Source organism: Octopus sinensis, linkage group LG11 (assembly GCF_006345805.1).
Source record: "Octopus sinensis linkage group LG11, ASM634580v1, whole genome shotgun sequence".
Lineage (NCBI taxonomy): Eukaryota > Metazoa > Mollusca > Cephalopoda > Octopoda > Octopodidae > Octopus > Octopus sinensis.
This window is the reverse complement of record NC_043007.1, coordinates 40,931,613-40,947,425: the sequence shown is the minus strand read 5'-3', so window position 1 is coordinate 40,947,425 and position 15,813 is coordinate 40,931,613. Positions and strand designations below refer to the sequence as shown.

Below are 15,813 nucleotides of genomic sequence, written 5' to 3'. Positions count from 1 at the left end.
TGAAACAAGTAAAAAGAGTAAAGAGAGTAAAAGAGTAAAGGTGTAGCGTTTGTAAGAGTCTAGATTGAATTGATATATCGGTTCCATTCTAGCAAAAACTGTCTGATGAACGGCAACGAGAAACTCAGAGTAACAGATTTTGTTGAATTTTCTGCTGCTTAAAATAAAGCATATTACTCTACCACTGGTATTTGAGTACTCTTTTTCCCACCTTGTTTCACATTTATGTGTTTACTCCGGTGTAACCCGCTCCTTATAAAAGTTTGAGCGACTCTGCACAAGTAGGAAGAACAAACAGCTGAAAAAGATTGAACTTTACCCGCTGGATTTTTCTCAGAAAAATATACCTATCCCTGCACGGAAACAATATCTCAAAGGTCTTATAGAGAAAACGGAAGAGTTTATTCGAAGATTGAGATGGAAAGCCTTCTTCTTTGATAATAAACAGAAAATAGAAGGAAACAAGTATGGATTTAAATCTCCCAGAAACCCGCCACCGATTCCGGAATTAGAAGCCTTCGAGAAAGACCTTTTTGAGCTTATTAGGAAAATTAAATTCCGCAAATATACCAACCAATTGCAGAGAAATATGAGAGAAAAAATTAAGGAGATTAACGACTCGAATAAGATCTTCGTTAATTCTGATAAGACAAGGAACTTATATGCACTTGATAAGGACGTTTATAAGCGCCTGATTTCGAATAGTGTCACGGACACATACAAAAAAGACAACACGAATATATACAAAGAGGTGAACTTAGAAGCAAGAGGAATAGCTAACGATCTTAAGATTAGCGATAGGATTGAATATCTTTCACCACGACCAGCTTTTATTACTCTGAAAGACCATAAAGCCAATTTTAGTAGAAACCCCAAATGTAGATTGATAAATCCGGCTAAAACTGAGATAGGAATTATTAGCAAAAATATTTTGGACCGTATTTTAGTTAAGTTAGATAGTGAAGTAGACTTGAGAATTTGGAAGAATAGTAAGTCGGTCATAGAGTGGTTTAAAGGTATTAGCAATAAGAATAATTGTAGTTTCACGCAATTCGACATTATTGACTTTTACCCGTCAATATCTAGGACGTTGCTCCTAAGGGCATTGGACTTCGCCATGCAGTATGTCAACATCGATAGCTCGGAAATTGATATTATTATGCATGCGAGGAAATCGCTTCTTTTTTTCGAGGATTCCACCTGGATTAAGAAGATTGAGGATTCTCTTTTCGATGTACCGATGGATGCATACGACGGGGCTGAGTTATGTATGCTCATAGGAGCCTTTATTCTCCATAATCTAAAAATAGAATTCCCATTTATAGATGCAGGTTTATATAGGGATGACGGCCTTATAGCCACGCATAATCTAAACGGCCATGAATCAGATAGACTTAGGAAGGACCTCATAGCTTTCTTTCAAAGGATGGGCTTACGGGTTACGATAGATGCTAACCTGAATAGTGTAGATTTTTTAGACGTAAATTTTAATGTAAGATCGGATAGATTTAAACCTTTCCGTAAGCCCAATGAAAAGCTATCGTATATTAGCAAAGATTCGAACCATCCACCAGTTATCCTTAGGAACTTAGTCGGCAATGTAGGTAGAAGAATATCTTCAATTTCTTCGGACGAGGCAGCATTCCATAATGCTGCACCTTATTACGATAGTGCATTAAAGAATAGTGGATTCTCTGAGAAGATCCAGTTCAACCAGCTTAATGCTGATAATAATGCTGCATGAAGAACTAGGACCAGGAAAGTTTTGTGGTTCAACCCGGCTTTCAATTTGGCCGTAAAGACTAATATAGGTAAGGAATTTTTGAGATTAGTCTCTAAGCATTTTAAGCAGGGTCATAAATTCTATAGGATATTTAATAGAAGAACCCTGAAGGTTAGCTATTCTTGTTGCAGAAATTTCGCCTCTTACATTAGCCAACATAATAGGAAGCTAATTGAGATTAGACATGGTGCCGAGCCCATTAAGAAATGTAATTTCAAAAACGAAAGCTCCTGTCCGTTAGAAGGGAAATGTCTTGTGAAAGGAGTAGTTTATAGAGCCAAGGTGCAAGTGGAAGGCTCATCGGAATACAAGACATACACAGGGGCTTCAGAAAATTCATTTAAAACAAGATTTTATTCTCATAAAAATTCATTTAAATACCCAGAGAATAGGAAGAAAACCAGCCTAGCAAAATATGTCTGGGAACTAAAAGAAAAGGAAGCCCCACCTTTCAACGTGACATGGAGCATTCTGGACAGGGCGGCACCATACAGGCATGGAGCATACAAAAATAATTTCAAGTGCAAGCTTTGTCTATTAGAAAAAATGTACATCTTATTCAAAGACAATAATTCTTTGAATCAAAGAAGTGAGCTAATGAACTTATGTAGGCACGCGGCTAAATTTAAAATGTCGAATATAAATATACCATATGGATAGAGTATATATTTTGTATTTTTGATTTTGATTTTGACTCTTGAACGATGAGCGCTACGATGGATTTTGTTTCCAAGCTATGCGGATCTTAATCCGTATAGCAAAGTCTTATGTTTCTACATATATATTAGGAAAAACCTCCAGCTTTGTTTTCATGTTATTGTATTGTATAGGATTACCTTGATTATTTATATTACCTTGATTATTTATAAATGACCCAAAATAGGATGTTATATTTTATTTTATATGTCTTTCGTATATATTTTTATTAATGCACCCATTTTTAAAAAGCAATGTTTATTTTTTTTTTTTTAATTTTAAAAAAAGCAATGTTGTCAAAATTAGAATGTTGATATAAGTATGTGTATAGCAAAGCATATGTATTTGTAAGCATGCGTATCTGTGTATGTGTAAGTGAAAGTATGTTTGTGCTTAAGCACACATATACACGACTGTATGTATATGTATCTTGTGTATGTATACTTGTCTCCATATATGCCAATAATGCCGTTACACTGCTTGTATACATAATTTTTTCTTATTTCGTTTTTTTCCCCACCCCTCCTTCGTTTCTTTTTTCTCTCTCTCCCTTTCTTTCGTCCACCCCCCTTACTCAGTATATGAGAATCGCTACATACATGATTTTTAGCTTGCGTGCGAGAAGGTTTGCGTGAATATATGTACACATGCATTTATGTGTATATTTAGATTTATATTCATACGTCTGTATATGTATGGCGTTTACGCGCATCCTTTTGTGTATGTTGATATATATATGTAGATTTTAATATAAATATGTATTGCAGTGTAATATTTATAACAGGTTTAATTTCTATGCATTAATTTGCACTTTCTTCATTAACGTCAATATGTATTTTATTCAATGTAAGGTTTTTTCCTCGGATTTTATAATTTTTATAAGTTTTTTTTTTTTTTATATATATACATATATTTTTGACCTTTTTGTTTATCGCTCGAAGATTGACCGTTTTTTCTAAAGGGCCAATCAAACAAGTCCATTTCTTTTTAAAGGTGTAGCGTTTGTAAGAGTCTAGATTGAATTGATATATCGGTTCCATTCTAGCAAAAACTGTCTGATGAACGGCAACGAGAAACTCAGAGTAACAGATTTTGTTGAATTTTCTGCTGCTTAAAATAAAGTATATGTATATATATATTTATATATATATATATATACACACGATTCATTTTTGGATTTAGTTTGCAAGATTCTTTATATGAGTTCGCGTGTTGAAGCATATTCTGTTGTGTCGGGGGGGGGGGGGGTATGCCTTATAATGTAACACACTCACCAGTAAAATTTCCATTTATTTCTTATTTTTATTTTCCTAAAAATTTAGAAATAAGAATAAGTGAAAATTTTACTGGTTACTGTGTTACATTATAAGGCACAAAGAGAAAATGACTCTCCCCAGACACTACAGAATATACGATTTGTTTCGTATATATATACATACATACATACGAAACAAATCGTTTCCTGGATTCGTACCTAGAGTTCGAAACCGAATTGCTTAAGAAAATGAAACAAGAATTTAATGTGTAGCTAAAACAAATCAACATAGAGTTATGTAGTCTAGCGAAATTAGAAATAACTGAAAATATGAAATATATCTTTGCTATAATATGATCAGCGCATTTTAGAAACACACTCACTTTCTTCGTAGGGAGCATATAAAAGATCTTTCAGTTTAATATTGTTATAAATGTGTCTCAGCTTGGCCGCACTCCAATGACTAGGGAGGATATACTGGTACATAATTTATCGACCTCGAAAGGATGAAAGGCAAAGTCGACCTCCCGAACTTAGCTTTGGGCGAAATACCACTAAGCATTTCGTCAAGCTTATGGTTCTGCCAGCTCACTACATTCAACTGGTCACCATGATTTATTTTTATTTAAGGTTGTTTCTGGTTAATTGATGGAATATACCCATCTACATGCCTTTCAGCACCTTAACTCTGACACTATATCTATATCCATGTACGCACCTGCACAAAAAACGTGCATATATGTGTACGTATACATATAAAGAATAAGCGTCCAATGGGACATCATAGCTACATTTAAGTTTATATGTGATTTGTATGTAATATATATATATATATATATATATAGAGAGAGAGAGAGAGAGAGAGAGAGAAATTAATTATAATTATAATTAACTTAATTTAATTACATATCAATTTATTTTATTACCCACAAGGGGCTAAACACAGAGGGGACAAGCAAGAACAGACATAGGTATTAAGTCGATTACATCGACCCCAGTGCGTAACTGGTACTAAATTTATCGACCCCGAAAGGATGAAAGGCAAAGTCAACCTCGGCGGAATTTGAACTCACAACGTAACGCAGATGAAATACCGCTAAGCATTTCGCCCGGCGTGCTAACGTTTCTGCCAGCTCGCCGCCTTTATTTAATTACATATCAACACTCTCCTCAGCGCAAAAATGAAGACTACATCTGAAAAGTCGTAACAGAAGAAAATTGTTATTACAGAAGACTACATGGAGTCTGTGTCGTATAACTAATTCGGATATTCATAAAATGATTTTGAAATATGAAATAAAAACAGGCTTTGGTAGTGTCGAGTTCATTTGCACACATACAATCTTCTTCTTTCAATCAGGACTCACGCCATTAGTCACAAAGAATAATCTCTAATTCGAGCCTACTCTAAGCTACTAAGAATGCCTGTGGCAACTTGAAGATTCACCCACCACATGCAATAGACTGGCAGTTGCACAATCGCACGAAAGCGACGTTGTTATACACATTCCGTAAATAGTGGCTAGGGTTCTGAAAGTGTACCACACCATAGTGGGTTACGCCATGGTTCCTCTGCTTTGTGGCAGAAGTAGGAAGAAAGAGTGAGAGAAAGTTGTGGTGAAAGAGTAGAGTGGGGTTCATCACCTCTCCCCGCCGGATAAGTGGAGCTTAGGTGTTTTTGCTCAATAAATATTCACAATACCCGGTCTGGGAATCGAAACCGCGTTTTTACGACCACGAGTCTGCTGCTCTAACCACTGAGCCATTGCGCCTCCACTTGTGTTGTTGTAGTTGTCTAATAGACATATCTATCTCTTTTCCTCTCAAACTATTCACTCGCTTCCTTCGTTTCCTTTGCAGCCTTGACTTCTTTCTTCACATCAATGCTCTTGCTTGGCGATCCTTCTCGCATTCAAATGAATCCCTCAAATTCGGTTTTAGCTAAAAATCAAAACGCAAAACGTCGTGAGTCTATGCGTGCATGTATTTGTGTTTGTGTGTATGAGTGTGTTTGTATGCGTGTGTGAGTTTGCGTGATCGTCCAGATTTTATCATTTTGTTGCTCATACGCAGTATTAAGTAAATCTCTTACCTTTTAGCCAATGTAGTATAAATAAATGAGGAAATACCATCAACAAAAAACATTATGATAGAGTTGATGTAAACACTTCCAACCAGAGTGTCCAGCATTAGTATTATACTGGTCAGTGATGTCATATTGACTGCACTATAAAAGAACAAAAATTAGGTATACATATACATGCGTAATTTTACACACACACACAATATAAATAATATATGTATATGCATATATACATACATATATGTATATACCTACATAAATATGTATATATAAATGCATGTATGGGTACAGGACATCAAAAAAGAAAGAAAAATGTGAAAAAAATGAGAAACGTCAACATAAGAAGGAAAAACGTTCCTACCTTCGAAAAGCGGAGTAGATAAAACAGGGGACAACCGATAAAGGGAATGTTCCTTATGTTGCCTGTCTCATGTGTTTCTTTCGTTGTTTGAAAAAAAGTTTGTTTTCTATGATTTTTTTTTGGTGTTCTCGTTTCTCATTTTGTTCACGTTTTTTTGACGTATTGTACATTTATGCATGTATATATACATACATACGCAGGTATGTACATATATGTATATATATATGCATATATATATAAATTATTTATATTATTATTATATATATATATATATAATCAAAATAAAAACATGATGCCAAGGATTCAGCGGTACATATGTTTCGGGCTTTTATTAGACAGATTTATAACAATGCATAATGTATGTCTGTGGCCTTCTTCAGCCGCGCACAACAACTTCCACAAGGACATGTGTTACATCAAAAATTCTTGGTTGGTGATGCAAATCCTCTCATTCGCGTACGACATAATGCGGCAAATATATATATATATATATATATTTATATATATTATTTATATTATTATATGACTGAACGTCCCCGTTACTTAGCGGTTTGGCAAAAAAGACCGATAAGATAAGTACTAGGCTTACAAAGAATAAGTCCTAGGGTCGATTTGTTCGATTTGGCTGCAGTCAAATGACTGAAACAAGTAGAATAATAAAAGAATACATACATACATACATACACACACATATATGTATATATATATATATATATATATTAAAATTAATATTTAATATTATAGTCGATTTTGATATAATCATAATTGTTAAGTTTTATGTTTCTAGTTTGATAATAGAGTTTATTATAAGTAAAATTATTATATTATTTATATCTTAAAAATATTGTTTAAATATTTCTGATTATATTTTAGATATTTCAATTAACCTGAAGATTGACTGTAACCATAACTCGATTTATTACGAATTGTACAGCCATGAAACGATCGTAGTGTTTTACTCTTTATCTTTTATTAAACTTTTAATACTTTTGATATATATTTAAAATAATATAAATTAATTAATTTTATGTATTGGCTTATGTTTTTCATTGTTTGATTTGCCTAATAGTGGTTTTATCTCTAATTTAATATAATATAATATATTTATACTATAAAATTGGATTTAATCCTAAATCTGATTTTTCCCTGTAAGTTTGGATTTATTCCCTAATATTTTATTATATATATATATATATATATATATATATATATACATACACACATGCACATATGTATTTATGGTTTCGGCAGTCGAGTTACTCTGTTGCTTCTGCTTAATATTAATAACAATATATAAGTATGTTTTAGATAGATCTGCCTATGCTTACTAGGGATCCAAAAATGAACAATATTCTGAAAACATAAATTCATGAAATGCAAAAAGCAACACACATCACCGAAAAGACTTGTAAAAAATGTGAACCTTTAAAAAACAACCATGAAACCAACGGTTAAAAAAATGTGGACGTCCAAACTGTGGAACATGTCAACGGTTAAAAAATGTGGATGCCCAATCTGTACAACATGCCCTAACCTACTTGAAGGCTCAGAATTCCTATTCAAACAAGGAGAGAGGTTCATAATTCAAACCAACTTCACTTCTGCTTCTCAGAATCTAATTTATGTTATAATCTGTTCAGGTTGTGGACATAACCATATAAGTCAGACAAGTATGACACTGAGACGGAGAACCACACTACATAAGGAACAGAAACGGTTCCTGCATTACAGATTCCTTTGAAGTAATATACAACTAAACATCACAGTTTTCCCCATCTACCAGTGCAAGGGAAACAATTTCTGTACAAGAACATTTAGATGTAGAAAATTTGTTCATCAAAAAGTAGAGAACACGTCTCAGTATATATTTTTATTCATGATCACATACATGAATATATTTCATCTCACTACTTTAGCTTTTGAGTTTTTGTATATATATATTTATCCCCTCCCCGAAAGATGAGCAATTACCAATAATAACGATCACCAGTTACCTCCCCTTACATTTTTCTACTTGTTGAATCATTCATTCACAAACTTTTTCAAACACAACATGGACTAAAATCTTCTGAAGAAAATACAATAATTTCAATGTCACGACTATCAAAAGCGAAACCGATCGACAAATACAATACTCTTTCACTTATAAAATATATTAAAAAATAAAACTATGTTAAACGTGTACATTTTTCTTCTTTTATTCTACACACACACACACACACACACACACACATATATATATATATATATATATATTGCATTACAGCTCACCGCGTGGGAATAAACGAAATTCTCCTCGTTCCTTTTTTTCCTATATATATATATATATATATATATATATATATATATATATATATATATATATATACATATATATATACATACATTCATACATACATACATGCATACATACATATATATATAGGCGCAGGAGTGGCTGTGTAGTAAGTAGCTTGCCAACCAACCACATGTTCTGGGTTCAGTCCCACTGCGTGGCATCTAGGGCAAGTGTCTTCTGCTATAGCCTCGGGCCGACCAATGCCTTGTGAGTGGATTTGGTAGACGGAAACTGAAAGCCTGTTGTATATATGTATATGTATGTATATATGTGTGTGTGCGTGTTTGTGTGTCTGTGTTTGTCCCCCTAGCATTGCTTGAGAACCGATGCTGGTGTGTTTACGTCCCCGTCACCTAGCGGCTCGGCAAAAAGAGACCGATAGAATAAGTTCTAGGCTTACAAAGAATAAGTCCTGGGGTCGATTTGCTCGACTAAAAGGCGGTGCTCCAGCATGGCCACAGTCAAATGACTGAAACAAGTAAAAGATATATATATATATATATACTGGCAGTAGCACCCGGCGTTGCTCGGATTTGTAAGGGAAATAACTATATAAGCATTTTTAGAGAGTTACTTCCCTTATATAATAGCAAAAAAAATGCATTAAAAACGGGAAAAAATGATGGTAAATATTTTTTTAAATCGTAGACTCATCGTAGACGCGCGCTAATACCCAGAAGGGCTCGATATGAATCACGACTATAAGATACGCGCTTTTGGTTAAACTGCACTGCAAAATGTGGGAGTAGTTAGGAATCTAAATCATAGGAGACAGACACACAACTTCACTTTTATATATAAAGATATAATCATTACAGATATAGGGTAATAAGTTATTAATTTAATAAATTAACAAATTTTACCAAGTAGTTTTCGGTATGGAAAAGAACCATATTCGGTAAAAAGTTATACAAAAAGTTTTTTATATATATAACTAGCAGTATCGCCCGGCGTTGCTCGGGTTTGTAAGGGAGATAACTATATAAGCATTTTTAGAGAGTTACTTCCCTTATAGATGCCAATTCGGGCTTTCTTAGCCATTTCTGATTTGGTGTCTTCAAGCCATGAAGTCGTTGTTCTAAAAGAATGCTGGTCTCCTTGACAACGCTTTACGACGTTGATTTCCTTACACTCCCTTCCCCACAGCTTCACGAGGGAGGGAAGAAGGGGGAGAAGCAAGCAGGTGCAGGTGTGACCAAGGACGCCAACTCCGCCGCCATCGACACACGAAAAATTATGCATTAAAATGGAATAAAAAATGATGTTAAATTATTTTTAAAATCGTAGACTCATCGTAGACGTGCGCTAATACTCAGACGGGCTCGATATGAATTACGACTATAAGATACCCGAATTTGGTTAAACTGCACCGCAAAATGTGGGAGTAGTTAGGAATCTAAATCGAAGGGGACAGACACTCACACAACTACAGTTTTATATATATAACTAGCAGTATCGCCCGGCGTTGCTCGGGTTTGTAAGGGAGATAACTATATAAGCATTTTTAGAGAGTTACTTCCCTTATAGATGCCAATTCGGGCTTTCTTAGCCATTTCTGATTTGGTGTCTTCAAGCCATGAAGTCGTTGTTCTAAAAGAATGCTGGTCTCCTTGACAACGCTTTACGACGTTGATTTCCTTACACTCCCTTCCCCACAGCTTCACGAGGGAGGGAAGAAGGGGGAGAAGCAAACAGGCGCAAGTGTGACCAAGGACGCCAACTCCGCCGCCATCGACACACGAAAAATTATGCATTAAAATGGAATAAAAAATGATGTTAAATTATTTTTAAAATCGTAAACTCATCGTAGACGTGCGCTAATACTCAGACGGGCTCGATATGAATCACGACTATAAGATACCCGAATTTGGTTAAACTGCACCGCAAAATGTGGGAGTAGTTAGGAATCTAAATCGAAGGGGACAGACACTCACACAACTACAGTTTTATATATATAATTATAACAATAATTAAGGGTTTAGCAACGAGACTGTTTGATTTCATTATTTTTCTTCTTTTTGCCTATGTGAGTTACAAATATTGTTATCTGTGGAGAAATATTTTGAAGAAAAAAGAAATAGCAGTCTTTTGGCTACTATTTCTAAAATTGTCGGTATGTCGTCAAGCAACTTGCTGCTAAACCCTTAATTATTGTACATACATATATACATATATATATAATATATATATATTATAATATATATAATATATATACCGGAGTAAACACATAAATGTGAAACAAGGTGGAAAAAAGAGTACTCAAATACCAGTGGTAGAGTAATATGCTTTATTTTAAGCAGCAGAAAATTCAACAAAATCTGTTACTCTGAGTTTCTCGTTGCCGTTCATCAGACAGTTTTTGCTAGAATGGAACTGATATATCAATTCAATCTATACTCTTACAAACGCTACACCTTTAAAAAGAAATGGACTTGTTTGATTGGCCCTTTAGAAAAAACGGTCAATCTTCGAGCTATAAACAAAAAGGTCAAAAATATATGTATATATATATAAAAAACTTATAAAAATTATAAAAATTATAAAATCCGAGGAAAAAACCTATTGACGTTAATGAAGACAGTGCAAATTAGTGCATAGAAATTAAACCTGTTATAAATACTGCAATACATATTTATATTAAAAATCAAAATCCATCGTAGCGCTCAAGAGTCAAAATCAAAATCAAAAATCAAAAATACAAAATATATACTCTATCCATATGGTATATTTATATTCGACATTTTAAATTTAGCCGCGTGCCTACATAAGTTCATTAACACACTTCTTTGATTCAAAGAATTATTGTCTTTGAATAAGATGTACATTTTTTCTAATAGACAAAGTCTGCACTTGAAATTATTTATTAGCCAACATAATAGGAAGCTAATTGAGATTAGACATGGTGCCGAGCCCATTAAGAAATGTAATTTCAAAAACGAAAGCTCCTGTCCGTTAGAAGGGAAATGTCTAGTGAAAGGAGTAGTTTATAGAGCCAAGGTGCAAGTGGAAGGCCATCGGAATACAAGACATACACAGGGGCTTCAGAAAATTCATTTAAAACAAGATTTTATTCTCATAAAAATTCATTTAAATACCCAGAGAATAGGAAGAAAACCAGCCTAGCAAAATATGTCTGGGAACTAAAAGAAAAGGAAGCCCCACCTTTCAACGTGACATGGAGCATTCTGGACAGGGCGGCACCATACAGGCATGGAGCTTACAAAAATAATTTCAAGTGCAGACTTTGTCTATTAGAAAAAATGTACATCTTATTCAAAGACAATAATTCTTTGAATCAAAGAAGTGAGTTAATGAACTTATGTAGGCACGCGGCTAAATTTAAAATGTCGAATATAAATATACCATATGGATAGAGTATATATTTTGTATTTTTGATTTTGATTTTGACTCTTGAGCGCTACGATGGATTTTGATTTTGTTTCCAAGCTATGCGGATCTTAATCCGTAAAGCAAAGTCTTATGTTTCTACATATATATTAGGAAAAACCTACAAACTTTGTTTTCATGTTATTGTATTGCATAGGATTACCTTGATTATTTATATTACCTTGATTATTTATAAATGACCCAAAATAGAATGTTATATTTTATTTTATATGTCTTTCGTATATATTTTTATTAATGCCCCATTTTTAAAAGCAATGTTTTTAAAAAAAGCAATGTTATCAAAATTAGAATGTTTATATAAGTATGTGTATAGCAAAGCATATGTATTTGTAAGCATGCGTATCTGTGTATGTGTAAGTGAAAGTATGTTTGTGCTTAAGCACACATATACACGACGGTATGTATATGTATCCATTCAAACTTGTGTATGTATACTGGTCTCTATAGATGCCAATAACATCGTTACACTGCTTGTATACATAAATTTTTTTCATATTTCGTTTTTTTCCCCACCCCTCCTTCGTTCCTTTTTTCTCTCTTTCCCTTTCTTTCGTTCCACCTCCTTGCTCAGTATATGAGAATTGCTACATAGATGAATTTTAGCTTGCGTGCGAGACGGTTTGCGTGAATATATGTACACATGCTTTTATGTGTATATTTAGATTTATATTCATACGTATGTATATGTATGTATGGCGTTTATGCGCATCCTTTTGTGTATGTTGATATATATATGTAGATTTTAATATAAATATGTATTGCAGTATTTATAACAGGTTTAATTTCTATGCACTAATTTGCACTGTCTTCATTAACGTCAATAGGTTTTTTCCTCGGATTTTATAATTTTTATAATTTTTATAAGTTTTTTATATATACATATATTTCTGACCTTTTTGTTTATCGCTCGAAGATTGACCGTTTTTTCTAAAGGGCCAATCAAACAAGTCCATTTCTTTTTAAAGGTGTAGCGTTTGTAAGAGTATAGATTGAATTGATATATCAGTTCCATCTAGCAAAAACTGTCTGATGAACGGCAACGAGAAACTCAGAGTAACAGATTTTGTTGAATTTTCTGCTGCTTAAAATAAAGTATATATATATATATATATATATATATTACACATAATACATACACATACATGTATATAATGCCCACATCATGCACACACACACACACACACATACAAACACACACTCACACATACAAACACACACACATGCACCTTATCAGAAGAGTCAAAATATCAGCAACAATAAGAAAATGTAACTTACAATTCTATAGACACAACGATGGTAATTTTCCTCAAATAGGATAATTTAAAGACAGTAAGTAACTTGGCAAGTGTAGAGGTTTCCTTTTCAATGTTTGGTTGTGTATCCTCTACAATTGTGGTCGCTGTGACATCTATCGGCGTGATTGTTCCATGGTTTCGGATCTCATGACTTGCTTCGTTTCCATGGCTAGCTGCTTGTTGTTTTGAGGTATCTTTTAAAGTTAAACTCCAGACATTATCAAAATCAATTTTGTTTTGTCTTGCTGCCTTTTTGATAATCTTCTCTGCAGCTTTTATTTTCGAATTTGCAAATAACCATCGGAGAGATTCTTCCATGAACCTGCAGAGAGGCAAAATTTAGATAAAGAAATATGTAACATTTGTTGGTTTATCCTGCGTGGACAAGCACTTCAATCTCCCTACAAGTTTTCGTAAAGACTCGTCGATAAACAGTGATGTTATTGCTAGACAAGCAAACAAATATTATAAAATGTAAGCAAAGTTTTGAAACATGAAATTCATCATAATATATTTCAACAATGCGGAAATTTTATTCATCAAAATAAGTGCGATTACAATTAACACATTTTTACTAATGAGTTACAAGTTTGTTTATTCCGGTAACATAATAATCTGGGGTTCTGGAGCTGATTAACTCTTTGAACGCACTTTCAGAATTAGTTTGATCTTTGAACTCCTCTCACAGGAAACTATCAAGGTGCTTGAAAAAGTGGTAGACGGTTGGAGAAAGGACTGGAGAATAAGCTGGGTGGGGAAGATCTTTGTAGCCAAGTTCCCTCAACTTCTGGAGCGTCATCAGTGAAACGTGTGCTCGTGCATTGTCATAAAGATTGATAGGCCCTCTTCTCTTGACCAGTCTGGGAGTAGTAGTTTTTCATTCATTTTGGCAATCTCATGGCAATATGTTTCTGCAGTAATGGTTTTTCCTGGTTTTAAGAAGTTATAGTGGATGAGTCCAGCAGTTACATCACCAAATAGTCAACATAACCTTCTTGAAGAACGTTTTATATTATTGTACACAATCTACTTTTCATCGCAAGTCACAATACGATCGAGAAATGAGTCGGTCTGGTTACAGAGAAGAAGCGACGAGCAAATTTCATATCTGCGTATTTTCTGATTTTCATTCAAATTGTGTGATACCCATTTGTCAAAGTCTTTTGATATTCCGATCACATGCAAATGGTTGCAGGCAGTTTTCTGGCTAACTCGAAGTTACTTTTTCACTTATCGAGTGGTTTTACGCGGATCTTTCTCAATGACGGTCTTTCATTGACCATCATCGATGACAAATGGGCGTCCACTACACTAATGATCTTCAAAGCTTAGGTCTCCACTGCGAAATCGTTTAAACCATTTTAAAGCTGACTATTCACTGGTCATTTCCTCACCTGTCGTTTCGTTGATATCATGAGCAGTTTCAGCTGCTGTACGTCTGTTTTTGAAGTTGAATAGCAAAATTACGCGAATATCGCGTTTTAACAGTTCCATTTCAGAAGATTGTAACAACGGTGAAAAGAAAATCAACGTTAGTTTATTGATGCATTTGGGCATTCTATGTCTGTATTATTGGACAAATGCAAAGAAATGTTTAAAACATCAAAAACTTTGCAAATATCCAGTACAAATTCTTCAAGGTTCAAAACGTTGCTTACTTTTTACTCAACCTAATACATACAAAAGCTTACACATAAACATACATGCATGAATTCATGCATACATACACACATACATACATACAAATATATCACACCCTGATTACATCACGCGAACTTTCAGTAAACAGTTTTAGATACTCCATCGAAGAAGCAATCAATAGCGAGGAGACGGTGGGGGCGATCACGGGGAGGATGTGGACGACGGGTAGGAGATGGTGGTGGCGGTGGTGGTTGTGGTTGTGATGTTGGTGATGTTGCTGGTGTGGTGATGCCATTGTGGGAGTAGTAAAGGAGGAGTTGATCATGAAAAATAGGGAAGAAGGTAATGTGAAATACTAACCAAATGTGGGTGAGAGAAAGGTACTTACAATAAGTCTACTATGAAATATCCTGATATACCAGCGTTAAACAAGAATAACGTGTTCCAACTGTAATCCTTTAAAAGGTAGGCTATCAACCCAAGTAAACAATTTAACATGCTCCAGATAAACATAAATATACCAGTCATAACAATACGTCTTTCCTTCGGGTATAACTCACACGCCAGAGTTACTGAACTCAGAACATATACCTGGAGAAATGAAAAAAAAAAAGGAAAAATAGTTTGGTATTAGCGTCACTTAGCGGTTCGGCAAAAGATACCGATAGAATAAGTACTGGGCTTACAAAGAATAAGTCCCGGGGTCGATTTGCTCGACTAAAGGCGGTGCTCCAGCATGGCCGCAGTCAAATGACTGAAACAAGTAAAAGAGTAAAGAGTAAAGAGTATAAAATAGTGAGGTAGTTGCGTTATTAGTTTACAGATATTCTAGATTTTATTATGAGGTACATGATAAGAAAGCCAGCTATCAGAATCGTTAGCACGCTGGATAAAATGCTTAGCGGCATTTTGTCTGTCTTTAGGTTCTGAGTTCAAATTCCGCCGATGTTGAC

General features: G+C 34.3%; 2 protein-coding genes across 1 annotated transcript in view; both read right to left on the bottom strand.

The window, feature by feature from the left end:
- LOC115217702 (solute carrier family 22 member 8-like) overlaps positions 1-15,813 on the bottom strand; it is a 122,266-nt gene that overhangs the window by 53,182 nt on the left and 53,271 nt on the right.
- The window catches only part of LOC115217700 (solute carrier family 22 member 6-A-like), a 52,023-nt gene that overhangs the window by 11,340 nt on the left and 24,870 nt on the right, over positions 1-15,813 (bottom strand). Inside the window, exons 4-6 of the mRNA XM_029787455.2 lie at positions 15,249-15,451; positions 13,200-13,541; positions 5,827-5,961 (exon numbers count right to left, since the gene is read on the bottom strand). Coding sequence (XP_029643315.1) covers positions 5,827-5,961; positions 13,200-13,541; positions 15,249-15,451 — 680 coding nt within the window. The remainder of the gene's footprint in view (positions 1-5,826; positions 5,962-13,199; positions 13,542-15,248; positions 15,452-15,813) is intronic.